Source organism: Mixophyes fleayi, chromosome 5 (genome assembly GCF_038048845.1).
Source record: "Mixophyes fleayi isolate aMixFle1 chromosome 5, aMixFle1.hap1, whole genome shotgun sequence".
Taxonomy (NCBI): Eukaryota; Metazoa; Chordata; class Amphibia; order Anura; family Limnodynastidae; genus Mixophyes; species Mixophyes fleayi.
This window is the reverse complement of record NC_134406.1, coordinates 99,280,456-99,301,785: the sequence shown is the minus strand read 5'-3', so window position 1 is coordinate 99,301,785 and position 21,330 is coordinate 99,280,456. Positions and strand designations below refer to the sequence as shown.

Below are 21,330 nucleotides of genomic sequence, written 5' to 3'. Positions count from 1 at the left end.
AGTGTAAAATTAAATACAATATAAAGTGAGGTTTGTTTTTCGTTGCATTATCTGTTTATTATTATCAATGATAAAGCTTAAATAACGAAAAGCATTGCTGGGTTAAGAAACACTAAAATTGCCTCTTTTTATATTGAAAAAATATATATTGTACCGAAAACCACCCTTTAAGGATGGGCCGCTACTTATGGGCCAGTGCGATGTGCCTGCCCACCGGGCTAAAGTGTGCCAGACCCTGCTGTATACCATACCAACATAATTATTGTTTGTTTATCAGTATACTATAAAAATAGAAGACCAATATTGATTTCTTAATATCAAAAACAAAATTTCCAAGAACTTACGTTACAAAGAAATACGTTGTTACAACTGTGACTGGTTGAACTTTTAATACATAAAAACACTGTAGAAACATCACTTTTAAACATGCACATTATTTGGCCTTCAATAAACATATATGCTAGTACAAAATACAACACCTAAAAGCGTATATGAAAATATAGATATTTCAAATCTTTACACTTCTCACAGATAGGATTACATTTTATTACATAATGATGGTTAATTTCATTTGGTTCCAGGCAGGTTTTCCATGTAGGTTGAAGGCGATGGACGTATTGCAAAAACACCCCCCAAAACATGGATATAATAAAACAGCACAATGTGGAAAAGTAAGGTGCTTTGAAATTCCAAAATTGTTCTATTAAATATATTTAAATAAAAGAAATTAATATAATTCAGAAAATAAGGATTAAAAAAATAATATCCCCCTTTAACTGGAGAAAACAGTTGGCATTAGTCTTCTCAGTCGATGCAAAGCGAGGGTTCTATCTTAGCGCAAACTAAAGGATCTTCTGTAGAATGGAGTTGGCAACATCCAGAGTTTCATCGGTCACTAAAACTATATCATAAGAGTCCATATATTTTTCTAGTAATTCTTCTACCTGTGGAAGGAAAAATAATTAGAAAGGATTCAATGCCGTTCCTGAAAACCATATGCAAATTATTTACACCTCTATTCTCTTTATTATCCCTCATATTTTTGCTTTTGAATATTAATATTTAATTTGATTGAATCTGCACACAGGAAAATTGCTGAAGACACCAAACCATAAAGAATTAGGCATGTCCATATGCATTTAGTATGTTCTCAAGCAGGATGCTCTTTTCTAAAATGTCTCTACCTTATTGATAATACCCCTGACAAAAAGACAATGCATTTCTTACATTGAATGATCACTCACTATATAAAAAACGTACCTCATGGACTTGGTAAAGATACAATTAAGAGGGTTTTACATGTGAGTAATAACCTGAAAGAGAAACACCAACTGGCTAATGGCTAAACCACCAGTTAAAAGGCCGAAAACCACAGTTTCATAAACCACCACTTTACAAATCGCCATCCTGATTTTTCACTTGTTCAAAATACAAAACAGCCGATTTTACTAAGCTGCCGTTGACAGACTGCTGGGAAAGCTGCCAAAAAAAAACAGCCAGAAAAAAAAGAGTTGGTTGCGAGAGGCGAGATTGCTCTAACTGCATGCTCTTTGTGCTATATGGCCATTCAGAACATAACAGGAGGCAGCATTGACATATATATTATGTGGGCAATCATTGTTTGTTGATTAAGGGGCAAAATTAATTTCTAATTTACTTATGGATGTAATTTTAATTTTCTTTATATTAAGGGACAATATTGTATTACATTATGGGGGAAATATGAATATATAATTATGTTAACTGGACAATACTATTTGCTTGTAAATGGGAGATATAACTGTAGAGGATGCACACATGGGTCACTACATAGTGCCCTCATAATATAATACAATAATATTATCCCCTTAATATAATGAGAAAAATTGCCCCATAAGTTAATCAGAAATTAACTTTGTCCCTTAATCATTAAATAATGATTGTCCCCATAATTTATATGTTAATGCTGCTTCCTCTTATTTTCCGAATGGCACGAGAGCTCAAACAGCATGTTTGAGCTATCAAGCCAATCAGAAGCAGGTATATTAAAAAAAAAACCCTGTTTTTCTTATGGCAGTTTTGAGCAAACCTCCAGCAGTTTAACAGTTTTTAATTCGCCAGGAACTTTACAAGAGAGTAGTTTGAGGCTGCGATGTAAACGCAGTGTATTGGAGCATTAAACCGCCACGATGTTTAGCTATCTGCGTCACCACCAAACGCGATTTTTAGTAAATCTACCCCCAAGGCTTTATCACTGATCATCCATCACATTTATTTTAACACATTTTCTTTGATTGCCGTTACTATTTGCAGATCATGGGGACCTGGTTTGCCCAGAGTTACACCAACCTCTACTTTGGTGCGTTTGAGACAGTGCACATCTGGGGTGGCGACTTTGGGGTGAGCTTGGTTCTCTTATGGTTGTTATATAGATGACATTTATTATTTGGTAGTGTAATGAGCACTTGGCCACTAATTTTGTTTCAAAAACAATTTGTCTAACTTGATGGGAAGAAGCCCCATTGTACTTAGTAATAAAGGCTGTATCTGTAAATTGCACATTTGTGGGCAATTTGTCAGGTTTAACAGTAAGGAACGAGGATCTGTCAAGTAATTTAATCTCACTGATAAATTGCCCACAAATGTGCAATTTACAGATACAACCTTTACTACCAAGTGCAATGGGGCCTCTTTCCATCAAATTAAACAAATTAAAACTTCCTGCCAGCATATTCCTTAAATTATTACCCTTTTTAAAAGCCTGAAAAAACCAAGGCTTTTAAAAAGGGTAATAATTTAAGGAATATGTTAGCAGAAACCCGAAATGTTTGGTAGTTATTGGTGTGGTACATGTTAAGTATCCTGATTGGGGAGGTGACAAATCTAAACGCTTGTGCAGACAAATAGTATATTTGATGTACCAGACTAATTCTAACTATTCAGATAGTCGCAACAAAGCGATGGGGCTAAATAATATTCATTTAGAAATAATGAATATTAAAGATACAACCAACATACTATTAGCGCCGCTCCTATGTATAAGTAATAAAAAATAGCAGTATAAATCAAAAGCTTCTCTGAATATGAAGTCTCTTATAAGAAGTTTCTGCTATCTCAATCAAATACGTCTACATGCTTTCAAACTTCCCATATGACCAATTTATTAAAGATATATACACCTTTGCTAATATGATATTATTCATAGTTTTGTTGTTAAGGCTTGAAATAAATTTAGTATGTATTTCAATTATGGAATATTGGGTAGAAACTGATTGAAACATTTGACGCTTTCTAGCCAGATGTCCGATTGGAACTTATAGGGCCAATTTGGCCCTGACGTTTTTACATAGCGGCCTCTCACAAATCACTGCTCAAAGCTGTTTACATGGTCAGCTGACTTGGTAGTGGACCATTTATAAGACTCATTGGAGCTATAGATTTATTTCAGATATGCCTCTGAGGAAGTTAATATATGTAACGAATCATGTTAGGAAGATTTATACATATATTTTACCTGTGGCTGCTAACTACGGACCTTTCTGCTTTACGGTTTGATATTATTTATACAAAAAAAAAACCAAAAAAAAACCACACACATTAAAAAATCCCTCTGATCCCTATTATTGTAGATCATTTTTTTTACCAGTTTGAACAAATGAGAGTTAAAATGAAAGAAATGATAAGACCTACATTTAAGGCAAGGACAATGTAAATTCTACATTTATGGAAATTATTTTGACTACCATTCTCATTGAAGTGATTGCCAATTCAATTTAAAGGGTAAATAGTTATCTAATATATATAAGCCTAGCGGCGTGTGTTAGTGTGTGGAAAAAACTATTTTCTCAGAAAGGGCTCATCCAATTGACCTTTGGTATACTGACATTATTTGACAAAAAAATTATAATAGTGAAGTCAGTTAACTTCCATCATTCCCCCCTCTTCCCCGTGGGAGGGGTAGTAAAGGCTAAATTTACCAGTTGAGGACTCAAACTCTTGACCATGTGGGTATTTATTTACCAGAGCCTGTGTTTGGTCATGGACAATTGTATGTCGCATTTTCACGAGTACGGAAAAGCAGTGATGTGAAAGTGCAGGTTATGAATACTGCCCTTCAAGGAAGACTGATTGAGCACAGCGATAAGGTGTTTAGCAGAAACGTTGTGTATCGAGAGGTTTTATAACAGTAAGACGATGGAGATTAAGGATGTGGCGATGAAAATGAAGGATGAGGTGATGGAGAAGAATGATGAGGTGGTGACATGTGGACAAAACCACGTTAAAAAAGGGCGCATACGTCGGGAAGTAACGCTCTTCCCCTGAGGAGGCCTGGCCTAGCCCCAAATGCATGACAAGAACCTTTTTAACACCTTAAGTAGCTTGATTTGACTAGAATGCATGAGTATCATGCACGGGTTAACTTGTATTAAATATATATGTAGTATATTTTATTGAACCAGAGAAGGAAAAACCTGAAAAAGAAAAACCAAGCCAAGTCGGATTCACAGATATGGCACGAGTGTGATGTTTTTCATTTTAGAATTTGAAAGTTGTATCATAAATGAAGATGATGGTAATAGTCACATGTGAACAATTAATTACAACTTTTTTAATTGTTGCAAGAGGAATTATCCTTAAATGCAGTTTGGCACTAAATGTAATCTATATTAAATAGAGAAAAAAACAGGCTACTTTAATTATAACAGTCATTTTTATCTATGTACTTATTTAGAATAGGGCTTTCATTCCAAATAGAGGAGCCTGACTTGGCAGTGACCAAATCCAACCCAAAGAACCTTCTTCCACAATGAAGCAAAGTAGAATATCCTGGAAATTGTGGGAGGGACACCAGCTTGTCAATTGGGGAAAACAGACTTATGTTATAATGAGTTATCCTTTAATGCCTTTTAAATAAAAAGCTTAGGCAGACAACACAGAACATACTTTCACAAGGAGGATGACATGTCTTTACCTTATTATTAAGGAATCCTATTTTTAGGATATTTTCCACATTTGGCACTCCATCAGCCATAGTTAAGTCTCCTAATGAATCGCCCAACAAAATTATGTTACTGTTATCCTTCAATTGGTTGAAATACTCTGTACTCTTCAAGGCACCATCATGTTTGTTGTAAACATGTATTAACTCTCCCTTGAAACCCTTCATAACACCCTGAAGAAAAACAAAATACTGCATTAATATTTAAATGTAAAATGTATTATTTATTTTGTGGCCTACAAGTACATTTATCCCTTACTAGCACTGTGGTGGGTTTCTTACTATGTAGGATTCAGAGTAGCAGAGCAGCAGACAGAAGTATGCTACATAATGTTGTATGATTTCCCTGCATACCAGGTAAGATGCTCCTTTTGTGCTTGCCAAGGTATCTGTCATTAGTGGGGGTTTTTCCACCTGTGCCACATCACTCATTTTTTAAATAAACGTATAGCTGTTATGAAGGGAAAATACATCTATAGGTGATCACGGAGCTCAACTGTGATTGCTGATGCCATCTCTGGTTGGCTGCTTGACCCTCTGCACCCAGCTGTCAGCATACTGGACCTCATCATGTCAGAGCTGCAGAAACTTCCTACTATTAACGACAGCCAGGGGGCAGTAAAGTATCCTTCACCTCCTTAATTGCCCTGCACAATTTGGATCAATTGTTCACTCCCAATCCCTACCCTGCCTTATACGCATTTATTCAAATCTCGCTGTAAATTGATGCACTACTCAATTTACACTCTCTCCTAGTCACTGTCACTACACTTCTCTCCAAACTCCTCTAGTCTCTCCATCATTTATGTCGCCCTCTCCTATTATCATTTCCCCTTCACTAGTTCTCTTCTTGCTACTCTGTACACATGAACTGTTTTGTTTCCTGTACCCGCCACACTTACCAAGCTACATTAACAGAAATAAACCTCACACCAACAAATCATCCTTGCATGACCTCCTTCTCATGGCTGCTGGTGACATCTTGCCTATCCCTGTACAATCCCCACTCTCTGCTCGCGCTCCTTACTCCAACTCAAACCTTTCCATCCACCCTGTACTTCCAATCCCACCAACCTTATCCACATTTCTCCACTACCCACTCTTCCCTTCTCCTGTACCCTATGGAATGCCAGATCTGTTTGTAACAAACTTTCATCCATTCATGATCTATTCATTTCCAAATTCTTTAATCTTCTTGCCATTCAATCTTCTTGCCATTACAGAAACCTGACTCTCCTCCACTGCCACTACATCCTGCAGCTTTCCTACAGGGCACTCTCCCTCAGCAACAGTTCTATACACGGAAACAGACAAATGCTTTATCCTATGACTTCAATGTCCTGCCTAATCAGGCTGCCTTTTTCTACAACAAAACACTCACTTGAGCCCAAGACAATGCAGCTCCAGCTACCACATACAGTCTCCAACAATCCAAACCCCAACAATGATACACCAAAAAGACCTGCCACCTGCAAAAGTGCTCCCACACTGCAGAGCGCCACTGGAGGAAACCTCGTTCCTCTTCCGATTTCCTCCACTATAAATCCATCCTTGCACCTTACAGAACTGCCCTTTCAATTGCCAAACAAACATACTTGAAATCTCTAACATCCACCCAGTCTTCTAACCCACGTCACCTCTTTGCCCTAATAAAATCACTTCTCTGGCAATCGGCACCTCCTCCCCCTTCCTTGCTCACAACTGATGATTTTGTCATCTACTTCAAAGACAAAATCAAAACCATTCAACAAGATAATTCCTCATGCCAAATTCAACCTGTTCTACCCACCTTCACCTACAGTCCCCAATTCACCCTGAATTCATTTTCTAGAGTAACATAAGTCGAAGTCTCTGCACTCATCAACATACCCTACAACCTGTCCCCTCGACCTTATTCCCAATCAAATTCTTTGCTCCCTCTCCCCCACTACATGACCACCTCTAACTCATCTCTTTCACCTGTCTTTCTCCAATGGTACAACTCCCTTTAAACATGTGCTCAATTATAAATAAACCATCTATCGATCTAGCCTCTCTATCCAACTACCGCCTCATTTCTCTCCTCCTATTGGCCTCTAAACTAATTGAGCGATTGGTATACAAGCACCTGTCACACTTTCTCTTCTCTCATTTCATCCTCAACTCTGCAATCAGGCATCCACCACCAACATTCCACTGAAACCGCACTCACAAAAGTGATCAATGATCTATTTACTGCAAAGTCTAAGGGGTAAATTTAGCGGGTTTGAAAAAGTTGAGATGCTGCCTTTAGAAACCAATCAGATTCTAGTTATTTATTTAGTACATTCTACAAAATGACAGATAGGGTCATAAGGGTAATTTCTCCAAACTTATGCTCCTTGTCCTGCTTTTGACACGGTTTGATCACCCGCTTCTCCTACACAACCCTAACTCCACTGGCTTCCGTGACCTAGTTCTTTCCGGATTCACTACATATCTATCAAACTGCTCCTCTTTTTAGCGTTTCTACCTCTAGCACATCCTCCCCCCTGCTTCCATCTGTTGGCATCCCACAAGGCACTGTTCTTTACTTCTTTCACTGTACACCCCTTCCCTTGATGAAATAATTTGCTCACTCTGCTTCCAATACCACCACGAGACTGACAACACCCAAATCTATATACCTCTTCCCCTGACCTCTCTCCTATCTTATGTAACCAGCTGTCTTTCTGCTATCTCCACATGGATGTCTCATCAAGCTCAACATGTCCAAAACACTGCACATGCATTCCTCACATGCAGACTATCTCCCAGTCCTGTCGACTCCACCTTACAAACATTGCCAGAATTCGCCCCTTTTCGTACCCAACAATCAACCAAAACTGTTAATCATTCTCTCACCATCTCCTGTCATGACTATTGCAACCTCCTGCTATCTGGAATTCACGACACCCATATAGCCACACTTGAATGCATCCTAAATGCTACTGCAAGACTGATCTTCCCCTCTCACTGTTCCACATCTGCTACACCACATTGTAAATCCCTACACTGGTTCGCTGTGTCCTCTAGAATCCAATTCAAATTACTCACCCTTACCTACAAAACCCTCCTCAAAAGTAACCCTGCATACATCTCAATCTCATATCAAAATACCCTCTCTCCCACCTTCTTAGATCTACCTCTGACCCACGCCTCGTCTCATCTCTGATAACAACCCCTCACTCCCGCCTACAAGACTTGTTCACTTGTGTACTAACTTTCCATAAATGCAAATACTTTCATTTCCAGGTCCATAATAAGTCAGGTTTAAATGAAAGTACAGGAGGTTGTTTAGAATCTTACGTAATAAACTTTTTATAAATTATGGTCTCCCACCAGTACAGGATTATCAGCATCTGATACCACGGTTTGGCTGCGCACACTCAAAAAAGTAGTTTGAGTGTGTGCAGCTAAACCACAGTAGTTTTGCTTTGTTTGCTTATGAGAGCTACACTCTTTTTGGCAGCATCCATTTGCTCAATTACATATAATGCAAAAACCAGCATAACATTAAGACTAAGTAATAAATTACATTTTCATCAAAATCCATGAAATTGGAGACCACTTTAACATTGGGGTAGTAGATACCACACTGACGTATCGCTTCTTCCAGGACATCTCCAAGCCCTGCTGAAAATATGAACACGGGTACATTGTGTTCATTTAGCTTATCAAAGAACGTTTCATAACCATCCCTGCAAAATAAAAGAAAAACATTGTTTGATCTGTTTTGCATATTCCTTAATCAAAACTCTTATTTACATATGCTGCCGCACCAATGCCCCACACATACAGAAAATGCTACTGCTCCTAGGGACTATTTCAAATAACATTTATAATACCGATAGTATAATCTGTTTTACCTCCTTTCATAATACATGACATAATAATAAGAAGCTTACTTGAGCATGATGTCAGAGTCCCGTACAACCTCTGCCAATTGGTCTTTCTGTAAACGTTGGTCAATTAATAGAGTGTGGGATTTTGTGTACCTGAGGTAACAAATGTAAGTGTTAAATTGCTGGTCACCATATTACAACTGTTTATTTATTGGTATTAACATTTACAGAGGAGTAGCATACTGTGCAGCATTTTACAGTAAGGTATTAACAGAGAAAGAAGTATGAGGTCCCTGCTTGTAAGCTAAATCTAGAGGATTTCCATCTACCTCCCTATTATAACAGTGTGACAGTTCTTCACGATTTATGCTTCAGTGTGACTATACTATTAATCAATGAGTTCGACATCCACAAACAATAAACCCTTACATGTTTTGTCAGCTGCAGGTACATCAGAATTATTATATGTTACTGCAAATGTTTTTTGATTTGTTTGCTTTTGTTCTTGAAAGCCTGGGATCAGTGTTCTTATGCCCCAAGTGCAAAAAAAATGCAAATCCCAAAGAGTTCAAAAGGGTGTGGCAATTTCTGGCACTCCTCAAAAGAGGCCCCTTCATCCCGACCCCCGAGACCAAAATGTTATTTAGGGGGCAAAGGTCTTCAGAGCCCTCTTTTCCGCAAGGCTAAGTTTGGGGGGGTGGCGCCACTCCGTCCCCCCCATAGATAATCAGGGAATTGCAGCACCCATAAGGGCCTATTGCACCCCCTAGATCCGTGTAAAGAAAAATATGACAAACAAGATGTGCAATAAATAGTGCTGTGTGGGTACAGATCCAGCCTAATGGCTGAGCAATTATAAAAAATGATCCCGCCTGGCCAAAAAGTCTGGGAAAATGGAGGCAGTTGCAAAACTAAAATGTTAAAAATGTGTTAAAGTGCCATTAAAAGTCACATCTGTGATTCTCAGGCAGCCGCTCCCTAGGGACATTATCCCAAGCTTTCCCCGCAGCCTCAGCCTTCTGGCCAGAGGATCAAGTATACCACTAACCAAAAGGCAGATAAGCGACTTACTGTGTATGTTCCTTTTCCAAAATTAAATATAATAAATGTCTAGTTTTAGAGATAAGGCAGTTTATGAGATTATGTTATTTACCTGGGAGAGGAGCAACACTGCATGGCTTGCAATGCTGACTCGGACAGCTGAATAGTTAAAGGGAACCCGTTCCCTTGGGTATGGGCATTTTATATAGTGTGTTGTGCACTTTGCATATACTGCATAGAACAAAAGGAAATATTGCCTGTATGTCCTCCAAATCCTGCCACATGGAAGAAAGCCTGTTATTTATTTAGCTGCCAAGGTGACCTGCGCACTGTATTATGTTTTTATCTGATAGTCTTTTTATGTATAGTGCACAAAACACTATCTCTTAATAAGGTCTTCGCAATGTCCCCACTTCGCTCTTACAAGAAAAAAAAAATGTTTGTTTACTTTTATTATGTACTTTTAATAATTATAAGTGGCCTTGGGAAAAGCTAAACAGTAGATTATTTATATTACCAACTGAGAAAGCAAATTTCAGAAGGAATATTTTGAAAGCAATAAAACATACTTAACACTTGCTTGGGCTTGCCTCCTTAAATATAAAAGTAGAATTCACACACACTAAATAAAACTGCACAGTGCAGTTATCTGGATCCACTATATAACTAGAGTGTCTGTATTTAATAGAGCACTGAATTATACAGCAAGTACTCTTCTGTATTTACTGAAACAAAGAACGTACCAAATATAGAATATATTGCTTTCCAATTGCACTTAATACTTTAGTGGGTACAGAAGAATGTTTACCATAGATATCAATGACATTAACAAGCTTTCTAGCTGCGCCTACTGAGCAGTGAGTGAGGAAATCTGCAACATTTTATAAAATAATATTTATGTGGCCTTGCAGAACCAATCTCTGTAATCAAGTATTTGATTACAATATAATAAATTACAATTTGAGTATCATATAAAATAGTTGCTCTTCAGTTGTGAATGTTTTCTCCCTAATACACTGGATAATTGAGTTTACCGTATATACTCGAGTATAAGCCGACCCGAATATAAGCCGAGGCACCTAATTTTACCACAAAAAACTGGGAAAACTTATTGACTCGAGTATAAGCCTAGGGTGGGAAATGCAGCAGCTACTGGTAAATTTCAAAAATAAAAATATTGGGGGGTGGCTTCAATGCATTAGGTAAACACTCATTATTTAATCTCTGTTTGTAAACTAATAAGAGACTATCAGTAAATGTTAATCTGGTGTGGAAGAGAGAGAGGGGAATTCTTGATGAATTGTCTTGTGACCTTTGAATCTTGACATTATTATTATTATTATTATTATACATGGCCAGATATTTGTGTTTTTCATGGATGATTCTCACTTACCAATATAATTATCCCTTATTCACCAATAAGTACAGCCCTTTATAGTATTAATTGAATTAAATCCCCCTCAAATCAGCCTGGGGATATCTATCCTTTACCTGCTGCTTAAAACAATGTATATAACCTGATCTTAGTTAGTGCCATAGCATATAGTCAAGTCATGAATAGAATTAACTTTGTATTGCAAGAGTAGTCTGTAACTCAGTGTGAGCTTGCTTGCATATCCGTTTACAGCCCTCCTAGAAGCTGTCCGTTTCTGCTCCGACATCAGTTCTAAGTTAAACTCGTTAACTCATTCATTCATCTTTATCTAGCATGATCAAAGTGTAATCCTATAGTCTACTCACAAATCATTAACACTGTCTGGTAGGCACATAGATACTATCAAAGCTTTCCGTCACACTCATTGATCTCACTGTGTATTGCAAGAGTAATCTGTAACTCAGCATGAACTTGCTTGCATATCTGTTTAGTGCAGCCGTCCTAGAAGCTGTCAGTTTCTGCTCCGGCATCAGTTCTAAGTTAAACTTCTTAACTCATTAACGAGTGAATTACCAGACGACAAGTTCACTCGTGTATAAGCCGAGGGGGGGCTTTTTCAGCATAAAAAATGTGCTGAAAAACTCGGCTTATACACGAGTATATACGGTAACTAATTTATAGATAAGTCTATGACAGGCTGCCATGGGAAATTCTGAGGAACAGTACAAATTAAACAACTACCCCACCTCCTCTGCTCACACCCCCCCCCCCCCCCCCCCCACACCACCTTCCCTACCCTCACCCCAATTTTCATTTTCCTCTGCCTGAAATCTGTCTCCCCCCAGCCCTACCTCATCAATCTACACCAAAATAAAGAGACTGATAAGAGTAGCTAGTTGGGTATGTTTGTATCAGACTTACCATTCTATCATGTATGGGTACTTTTCTTTGATTGTAAGGTTTGGGTCAATTTCAATTGCATAGTACTTTTCTTTCAGTTCATATAACTACAAGAAACACAGTTTTACAAATGATACATGATTATAACAGAAACAATTATAATAATGGAAATATTTTAGTCATACAATCAAAAGCGTAAAAATATATGTAATACTGTATATTACTGGAGCTTACTGCCTCATTTGCCAGTTGTACACACAAGTGCCGTGTTTGACAGGTGAACAGAGACACAGATGATCACATACACAATGTCCTTCTTAAAGCACATGACGGAGCATGGATAGTGGAAAATAGTATAGCACAGTACTGCGTTTTGAAAATGAACCACACAGAAGAATATTTCCATTTGCATTCAAAATAAGAACTGCAGCTTTAACATAACTGCACAGATGAGGTTACGCAGTTTTTTTCTCACTTAATCATCAAATATTTTCTCTAATTAGTGATTTAAACAAGGCTATCACACACTCCTACTCACAAATGGTAATCGTGCACAGAAATAAGTCTACAAACCTTTTTGCGACATTCATCAGTTACATATTTGCAGTTATCAATAACATCTGTGGATGAAAAGTAAAAAGTTTAGCTGAAATATTTATATTCCACCTGGAGATGGTAATTGCTTTAACTTCACTATCCATCAGATGTGTACAAAGCATTGTCCACTATACATTAGTTTTAAATCATGAACCATATATTATTTTACAGAAAAATATTGTAAAAGTGGTGTACAAACATTAGGGTTCAGACAACTAAGACAGAGATTTTATGGCACAAGCACTAGTCATTAGTAGTCCAAACAGAAAAATGTAAAAGGAATATGCACAAATACACTTACTGTGACAAGTGGGACATCTCTTTCCATTGTGGGAAAATCTGCTTAATGTCATATCAAAATCTGTTATTACCTTAAAAAAAAAAAAAAAAAAAAAAAAAAAAACCATTATACCAATTACCCCCAGTTTTCATGTATCGCTGCAAGATGGTGCATGTAACATTGTGAGTTATTACTATTCTTAAGAAAAGCAGAAATGTAATGCAATCATACCTGGGGGGCTAAGCATGGGGGAATTTTACAGTCTTGTTTTTACAGAGTTATCGTATATTCTCATTGGTAAGGACCATGCAGCTACAATTATTGTAACTAAGAGCCTGTCAACAATGTTACCAGTATTTTGACAGAATATTTTTTTATTTTTTTACAAAATACTTTAATGAACTGGTCCGTAATATATTGTGGATGTGTTCTACTATTTTTTCATTAGCCTCTCCTCATAAGGTAAGAGAGGTCATATTTAAGAGGTCATTTATGGGATGACCACAAAGCACCCCAAGTAAAAAAGTTTTTTTCCATTCCCACCAGCCTTTGCTCTCTGCAGTCTTAACATTATTTACTTGATATGTTGAAGATGCCAGGCTGCAAACCAAAACCAATTATCACAGGTATATGCACCGATCAACCACAACATTAAAACCACCTGCCTAAATTGGTTTACGTCCCCCTCGTGCCGGCAAAACAGCTCTGACCCATTGAAGCATGGACTCCACAAGACCTCTGAAGGTGTCCTGTGGTATGTGGCACCAAGATGTTAGCAGAAGATTCTTTAAGTCCTGTAAGTTGCGAGGTGGGGCCTCCATGCGGTGCACTTTCCATCATAGACAGCATTAACTTTTTTCAGCAATTTGTGCTACAGTAGCTTTTCTGTGGGAATGGACCAGACGGACTAAACTTTGCTCCCCACATGCATCAATGAACCTTGGGCGCACCTGACCCTGTCACTGGTTGTCCATTCTTGGACCAGTTTGGTAGGCACGAACCAGTGCATACTGGAAATACCCTACAAGACCTGCCGTTTTGGAGATGCTCTGACCCAGCGTCTAGCCATCACAATTTGGCCCTTGTCAGAAGTCGTTCAGATCCTTATGCTTGCCCATTTTTCCTGCTTCCAACACATCAACACGAAGAACTGAGTGATATATCCCACCCCTTGACAGGTGTCATTGTAACAAGATAATCAATGTTATTCACTTCCCTTGTTAGAGGTTTTAATGTTGTTGCTGATCAGTGTATATATTAGTTTCATGAATGTACACAATCCTTATGGCTCCCTCATATGTCACCAATTATATAGGATGTGGAAATAATTACTAAAACATCTCTCTTTCATTATTATCTTCTGAAATAAGGGACATTGTAGCAAGCAAATAATGATCACAAACACTCTCTGCAATGTTATTAGCTTCTACTTTGGTAAGGAGTTTAGTATTTCCAATATCCTTAATCTCCAGCTGTATCTATACATACCTGAAGTCTGGCTGAACCACCTTTGATTAGCCCACATATTATTTCTTCTACTCTTGCTGGGTCCTTTATGTGGACTGTCTTCTTTTGAAATTCAGGCATCTGAAACCATAACACCATTAAAAGGTTACTTACTACAAGCAAAGTAAAAAAAATACATCCAAACATATTACAAAAGGATAAAATATATTTAACTACCTATTGGAAGGGTTGCCACTTCAATCAGAAGTGAAAATGACATATACTAAACTATATATATATATATATATATATATATATATATATATATATATATATATATATATATATACATACACACACACACACTAAACTATATATATATATATATACACACACACACACATACACACACACACACACACACATATATACATACATACATATACATACATATATATATACACATGCACACACACCATGGAAGCATTTCATTCAATTTATTTAAAGCTGTAATCCCACATACTGATTTAAAGGAAAAAAATAAGTTTTGTATCTGTTTAATGCCCAATGGCATTGCATTATGCATATTTTAATGCATGCAACACTAAAAATAATTGATCTATTGGGCCCGTAGCCATTAGCGTGTTTACTTGCGTTTCGGCAGGGTTTATCAGAAAGCTGAATTTACTCCATTTCAAGACATTTCCAACAATACAAAACACTAGTAAACAGTCGGTTTGCACAATTACATGAAGTTATGTCCTCCTATAACTTAGTATTCCCTTTGCAAAATTTCTCTGAAACCGATATGGCTGCAGAGCCTCTCAGCTGGAACACAAGTGCTCTTCCTCCAAGTACATGAGGAGAGGCAGGAGGGGCCAGGGGATTGTGCTGCGAACAAGCATGCTAAAAAGAGTGATGCAAAAGTCTCTCTGCTCACTACATCATATCTCATGTGCCTATGGTCATCATGGTACTCTTATGAAAACTGCAAATCATTAAAAACAGCTTGAAGATAAAGGGCAAGGAAAAAAGGAACACCCCATTTGTCTTTGTATAGTAAATCAGTGATGTTAAAGTATCATCTCCACATTTCAGCTAAAGCTACATCCACATATTTAGAACAGTGTGCTGATTGGTTCTGATGCAAGTAAAAAACAGAAGTCATTTGAGTTTCTATGGCAACACTGCTTCAGTTCATGAACTAAGAGTGGTACTGGAGTAGAGAACTGACTGTATTCCTGCACGTCAGTCATGTGACCAGCATTCAGCATGAAGGGGGACACTGACACAGGTGATCTCATATTGGGGCACAGACTGGTATGTGGAGGGGCACAAACAGGTTTCCAAGAAGGGCATGGGAGAATCCCTGGTATCTATTTTCAGTATTCTCTGTGCACTGAAATTTCTGGCTTCACTTACTCTCCAATCTGGCAATTTTTATAAAAATAATTATAATAAATGCAAACATGGATTTTTCTTTATAAGAAATGTTTCAAGGTAATGTACATTAATTTGTTTGCCTGTTTTTATATATACGTGGTAGAAAAAGTACGTTACCCATAGAAAAAAATATAAATTCACTAGAGTAGATGAAGTAATAAAAATGTTGTTTCTAGTGTAACACACACAAAGTGTTCTGTACAATTGTGAAGTTGTGATTATCAAATCATACTTGGAAGTAAACAGCAGTTAGCAATAACGTACCAGAATAGTTTTTGTATGCTTGAACATCTACGGGAAGTACCAAGAACTGAGAGAACAGTGGAATGTGCAGTGTTCTATTGCCACCTCCCTCCCATTTTTACTGGTGTCCTTAAAAGACCTCTTGTTGTGTGTCATAATATAAAGCTTAACCAAGTAGTGAGTTAACAAACAAATTAAATTCTTAAAAAAAAAAAATCAAAAAAAAAAATCTGTGAAGTATTAATTCTCAGAACATGCCCTAAAAAAACAATTTGTTCTCAGTATTTTCCAAAACAAAGCCGTTCTTTTAAACAAATGGACAATACAGACAAACTCCTCCAATCTAGGGACTCATTTTCACAGTAGCGCTTTTAAATCTGCTTCACATAAGTTTTTAAGTGCATGTAATCAGGCAATGACACTAGAAACCACTGTATCTATTGTCAACATGCCCAGAACATTACCCGTTTTATTCTTTGCATTTACCATATGTAAATGTATGGGGATTCTTATGGAGTTCTAAAACAATAGTAAAAATGCATATCAAAATGTCTGTGTTTTATATAAGTGTTCACAAGCAAAAAATTTCAGATTCAGATTTCCTTTGGCATAAAAGAAAACAAGTATAACATAGTGCAGCAGATCGTATTTAGAATCTTCAGAATCGCAAATCCATTTTATAACAGAATACCACTGCATTCAAAACTAATGTGGTGTTCCATGAGGAAGAGAGAACATTGCCAAACAAGTCCTCAGGTAACAGCTTTAGTACTCAGGTCATGCTACATGATGCAGAAAATATATGTAGCATTTCACCACAATTCATCTGCAATTCTGTGAGACCTTGACAAAGTCACTACTGGAATAATTAATTGCCTCTAACTGCACAAAGGTTGTCTACATAACCCAATACTCTAACTTTGAGAAAAAGGGGAGAGCTACCAATAAACAGATAGTTGTTGTCCAGACCAAAATACACCTGGTAAAACTCCATGTATAACAAAATAAAGCCATGGATAGATAGAGAATATTTATAATAAATATAATATAACATACAAACTCCACACAGATAAGGCCATGGTCGCAAATCAAACTCATGACCACAGTACTGTGAGGCAGAAGTGATAACCACTAAAGCTGGGTACACACTACAGAACTCGGTCCATGGACTGCATACACACTAGCCTTGTTTTAGACGATAAAGGGAAGAGCGGCCGTCCCGTTAGCGACTTTTTACAGCCATGTTGTCGTGAGCAATGATTTTAATACCATACACACTGAAGCATCATTTGCGGGGCATGTAACAATATACCAAAAGACATTAGCATAAAGGGGCAGAGCTTTCACTATAGTTAACACCCAAAGCCGCATAAAAAGAGAAGGCAACACTGTCTTCATTCATTCCTATAAAATAGATATTACCATACATAAAGTTTAGAAAAAACATTTAACTGGTAAAGTGCAATGCAATAATTATTCCCTAATAATAAAATCCCTTTGTATGTAATGGAATTCTCCATTCTCTGCGGGCATCATCGCTGATTGGTCCACAGCAGAAACGAACGCCCATGTCCGAGTGTATAAAATGACAGGAGCCTGTCTGGCGCTGAGGAGTGTGAGAAGATGGGGAGCAAGGAGAAAGTGTCAGTGGGGGTTGTGGGTGAGAAGGTGTCTGTGGGGGTTGCAGCTATGGAGACAGAGTTAGAAATGGTGCTGGAAGGGCCAAAAAATGTTGAAAAAGTTAAGGTGGGGGATGGAGATGCTCAAGAAGAGCAAAGCCAATAAGCCCAAGAGAGGTGGAGATGAAAAGGTCAGTAGCACGTGTAGTGTACCTGTTTGAAGGACTTTATTTATTTCTAGTTTCACACGAAGCAATGTAAACACCTAATTTGTAACAGATTTTCTTTTGTCGGAACGAAAAATTAATGGTGAGAGGGCCAGTTTAGATACCACCGATACCACTAATGTAACACCTGTTATCAAACAAGAAAAAATTGATGTTGAATACCAAGATCTGAAAGAAGTTATACACAAAGGTAATTCAGTGAACATGTATAGACAACTAAATGCTTTGGGCACATACCTGTACCGTTATAATTAACCAAAATGACTGCTGTTTTCCAGAATACATGGAGGTTAAGCCCACTATTATTGCGATTGCACCACAGGGACCACAACATAAACTGATCTCGAGCAGTGTACAAGGTGAGGAAATGAGAGTATTTCTGGTGTTGGCTATAAATTACAGATATAGAAGTTTAATGGTAAACATTTTTTATTTCCTTGTTTCGCAGGTAAAGAAATCAAAGGGAATAGAAACCCAAGTGGCATCAAGAAAAAAATGAAACACATTAAGAAAAATTTGGTTGAAATGTGTATTCTGTTTGGAAGTGTTCTGCCACAAACCAGTAGCACATTTAACGTGTAGTACTAGTTTATTCACTTGTCATATTCTGCAATAAAAATGTTTGTACTTTTTTCCTGCAATAAAACTGTTGCATGAACACGGTGTGATTTATTCTGGATATTTTACAAATATTAGTTAATAAAGGTTAATATGACGTTATAAGTTTAATAGTTTATGAAGGTATAAGTTTATAAAGGGTAAATATGAATAGGTTCCCAACATAGATGCAAAGGGTAATAACACACGTGCTTTACACAAGTGTAATGGCCTGCAGCCAGACAGGTACAATACACATCTATACAAAACACAAGTCTGTGATGTGCGGATACTGTGCCACGTGGGACTGGTACAGGCATCACAAATTTACATACACACGCCCCCCAGATCGAGGAAGTATCGGAGGATTGTCGTGGATCGGTCGGAAATCTATACACACTAAGGAGATTGGAACAAAAATATTGAACGGTATGACCAACCAAATGAGGCGACAATCGCCCATTTGGGCAGACTTTTGACCATCGTGTCACTACATACACTGACCCGACTTTCGAACGAGTGGTCGCATGTTGGCTGGTTGAGGCGATTATTGGACAAAAACCCTGTAGTGTGTACCCAGCTTAAGCCACCGTGCTCAAACAATTTTTTTTATGACATACCCATCCCAAGTGGCAGGAATCTACATGAATGCGGATATCTTTATTGTTTAAAAATATTAATTTAAAGGTTACATAATCTGTTTGTGGCACATGACAAGTATATTTTAAAGTATAACATTGGTGATGTCAGTAGAAATCTTATAACCTGAAGGACCCCGGTTCTCATATTACCACATTATACACAAATGCCTCCTATTACTGGATGTTTGAAAAAAAAAGTATTTTTATTTTTTTCAAGCACACAAAAAAATGTTATTGTAAAATGCTTCAATCAAAGCCATCTCCTCAGGATATGTTAACACTATAGCGATGATGTCTGACTAACACCCATTTAACTGTAATAGGTTTCAAGTGCTGTTTACTCGGAGATCATGCAGAACAAAAACCAATAGAGCATATATTGCTTGTGTGCGGAAACTAAGGTTCTAAGGTTATATATTTACCCATGTTAACCCCTAATAAACAGTGATTAATTACAACTAGCCAGGCAACTAAGATGTGTTTTCATGACTCAAGTGGGAAACTCAACAGTTGCTTAAATAGTTGTTAAACCAGCACAATAGAGTAGTCATATTCACACTAGCTAATATGCTATAAATGATCACCTAAGCGTATCCAAACGTTTATAAAATATATATATATATATATATATATATATATATATATATATATATATATATATATATATATACACACACACACACATACATACATAGCAACATGGCTTGCTGATTTTGATTGGCTGATCTCACTCTTATATTTTACTCTTTCATCAAATTAATTGAAACTCATTTTGTATGTGCAGTAACTTGTAACACGGGGGAAGATGCAATCTGACATAACAAATTCATATATGTAATAGCACCAGTATACGCTACCGCGCTTTACAAGTCATGAAACATGAGTGGGTATTAGCAAACAGGTTATGCAAATACTCTCCAGATAGTGTCTTACATTGGGAACTGAAGAGAAAGAGTGGAGTAGGTTCTATTTATAATTTATCTATGGGTACTAATATTTAGCATACTAATTTATTATCATGCGTTAGTTACTAGTTACTTGGAAAGTGTAAGGTGTCCTTTAAAAATCATTTAAAATAGTATTTGTGATATAAATTGCAGAACCCATACAAAATAGGAATTATATTCATAAAGTATGTTATGACAAAGCTTCAGTTATTTTTTTTTTTCTTCTGATAGTTTTGCTTTCGATTTAGCATGCAAGTTCAAGTTAATTCTCTGCTGTGTCTGGGCTTACTTTTCAAAGATTTAGCAAGACATTCAATTTCTAGAGATAAGAGAAGCATAAAGCTTGGGATGTCTGCACCAGTTGATAACACAGGAGGTGGTACAGCTCAGTTCAATATTTCAGCTTTACACTTTGTCTACACTTAGATACACCCTAGCAGACAATTATATGGTTGCTGCAGCCTTTTTAACCTATATTTACAGTCCCCTTGAACTTAACATAGCACAAAACAACCACAACTTAACAACTGTATCCAGAGTCAAGTTCAAAGCAGCCAGATAACCAATGGAAATGTTGTTTGTTTTAATTCATTAAAGAGCATTTAAACAGATGATTTACTTAGGTTATGAATTATAACTATTTAGTTGAATGCAACCTAAAACACAAACATTTATAAAAGCAAGAGGTAAAGGGAACAAAAACATGACAACAATCATACCTTTAACCAGTTTTGTAAACGGTTGTCAAATACGATCAGTATATTTTTTTATTAAAATATTATTTCATTAAATATCAGTGTGAAATTGCAGATATAAACATAACACAATACAATCTTTACTAAATGAAAACAAATCTAATTTGTTCATATTTAAAAGAAGCAGTAGTATAAAATTTGAACTGTACAAAACCTATGAGCAAACAGATAAAAATAATAAATTGAGAACTCAGTTGACAACAATTGAATAAACACAACTTCAGGTCAATAAAGCCATATAAGAAACATATGCAAATAGTTTTAGTAAATACTTAATATTGGTTATACTACAACTTCAGGCACATTAGGCAGCAATCTAAGCTAGTTTTACATTTCTTTCACAGTGCATCCCTTAACAACTCCACTCAGCACCCTACAACTACAAGTTCACAGCACTCT

At 37.0% G+C, this 21,330-nt stretch overlaps 1 protein-coding gene across 4 annotated transcripts in view; it reads right to left on the bottom strand.

The window, feature by feature from the left end:
- Positions 1–374: 374 nt before the first annotated feature.
- Positions 375–21,330, bottom strand: part of NT5C3A (5'-nucleotidase, cytosolic IIIA) — a 48,981-nt gene continuing 28,025 nt past the window's right edge. For all 4 annotated transcript variants that reach the window (XM_075212585.1, XM_075212586.1, XM_075212587.1 and 1 more), the window contains exons 2-9: positions 14,502–14,600; positions 13,035–13,104; positions 12,710–12,756; positions 12,158–12,243; positions 8,884–8,973; positions 8,514–8,676; positions 4,952–5,152; positions 375–944 (exon numbers count right to left, since the gene is read on the bottom strand). In XM_075212585.1, coding sequence (XP_075068686.1) covers positions 843–944; positions 4,952–5,152; positions 8,514–8,676; positions 8,884–8,973; positions 12,158–12,243; positions 12,710–12,756; positions 13,035–13,104; positions 14,502–14,600 — 858 coding nt within the window. In that variant the 3' untranslated portion in view covers positions 375–842. The remainder of the gene's footprint in view (positions 945–4,951; positions 5,153–8,513; positions 8,677–8,883; positions 8,974–12,157; positions 12,244–12,709; positions 12,757–13,034; positions 13,105–14,501; positions 14,601–21,330) is intronic.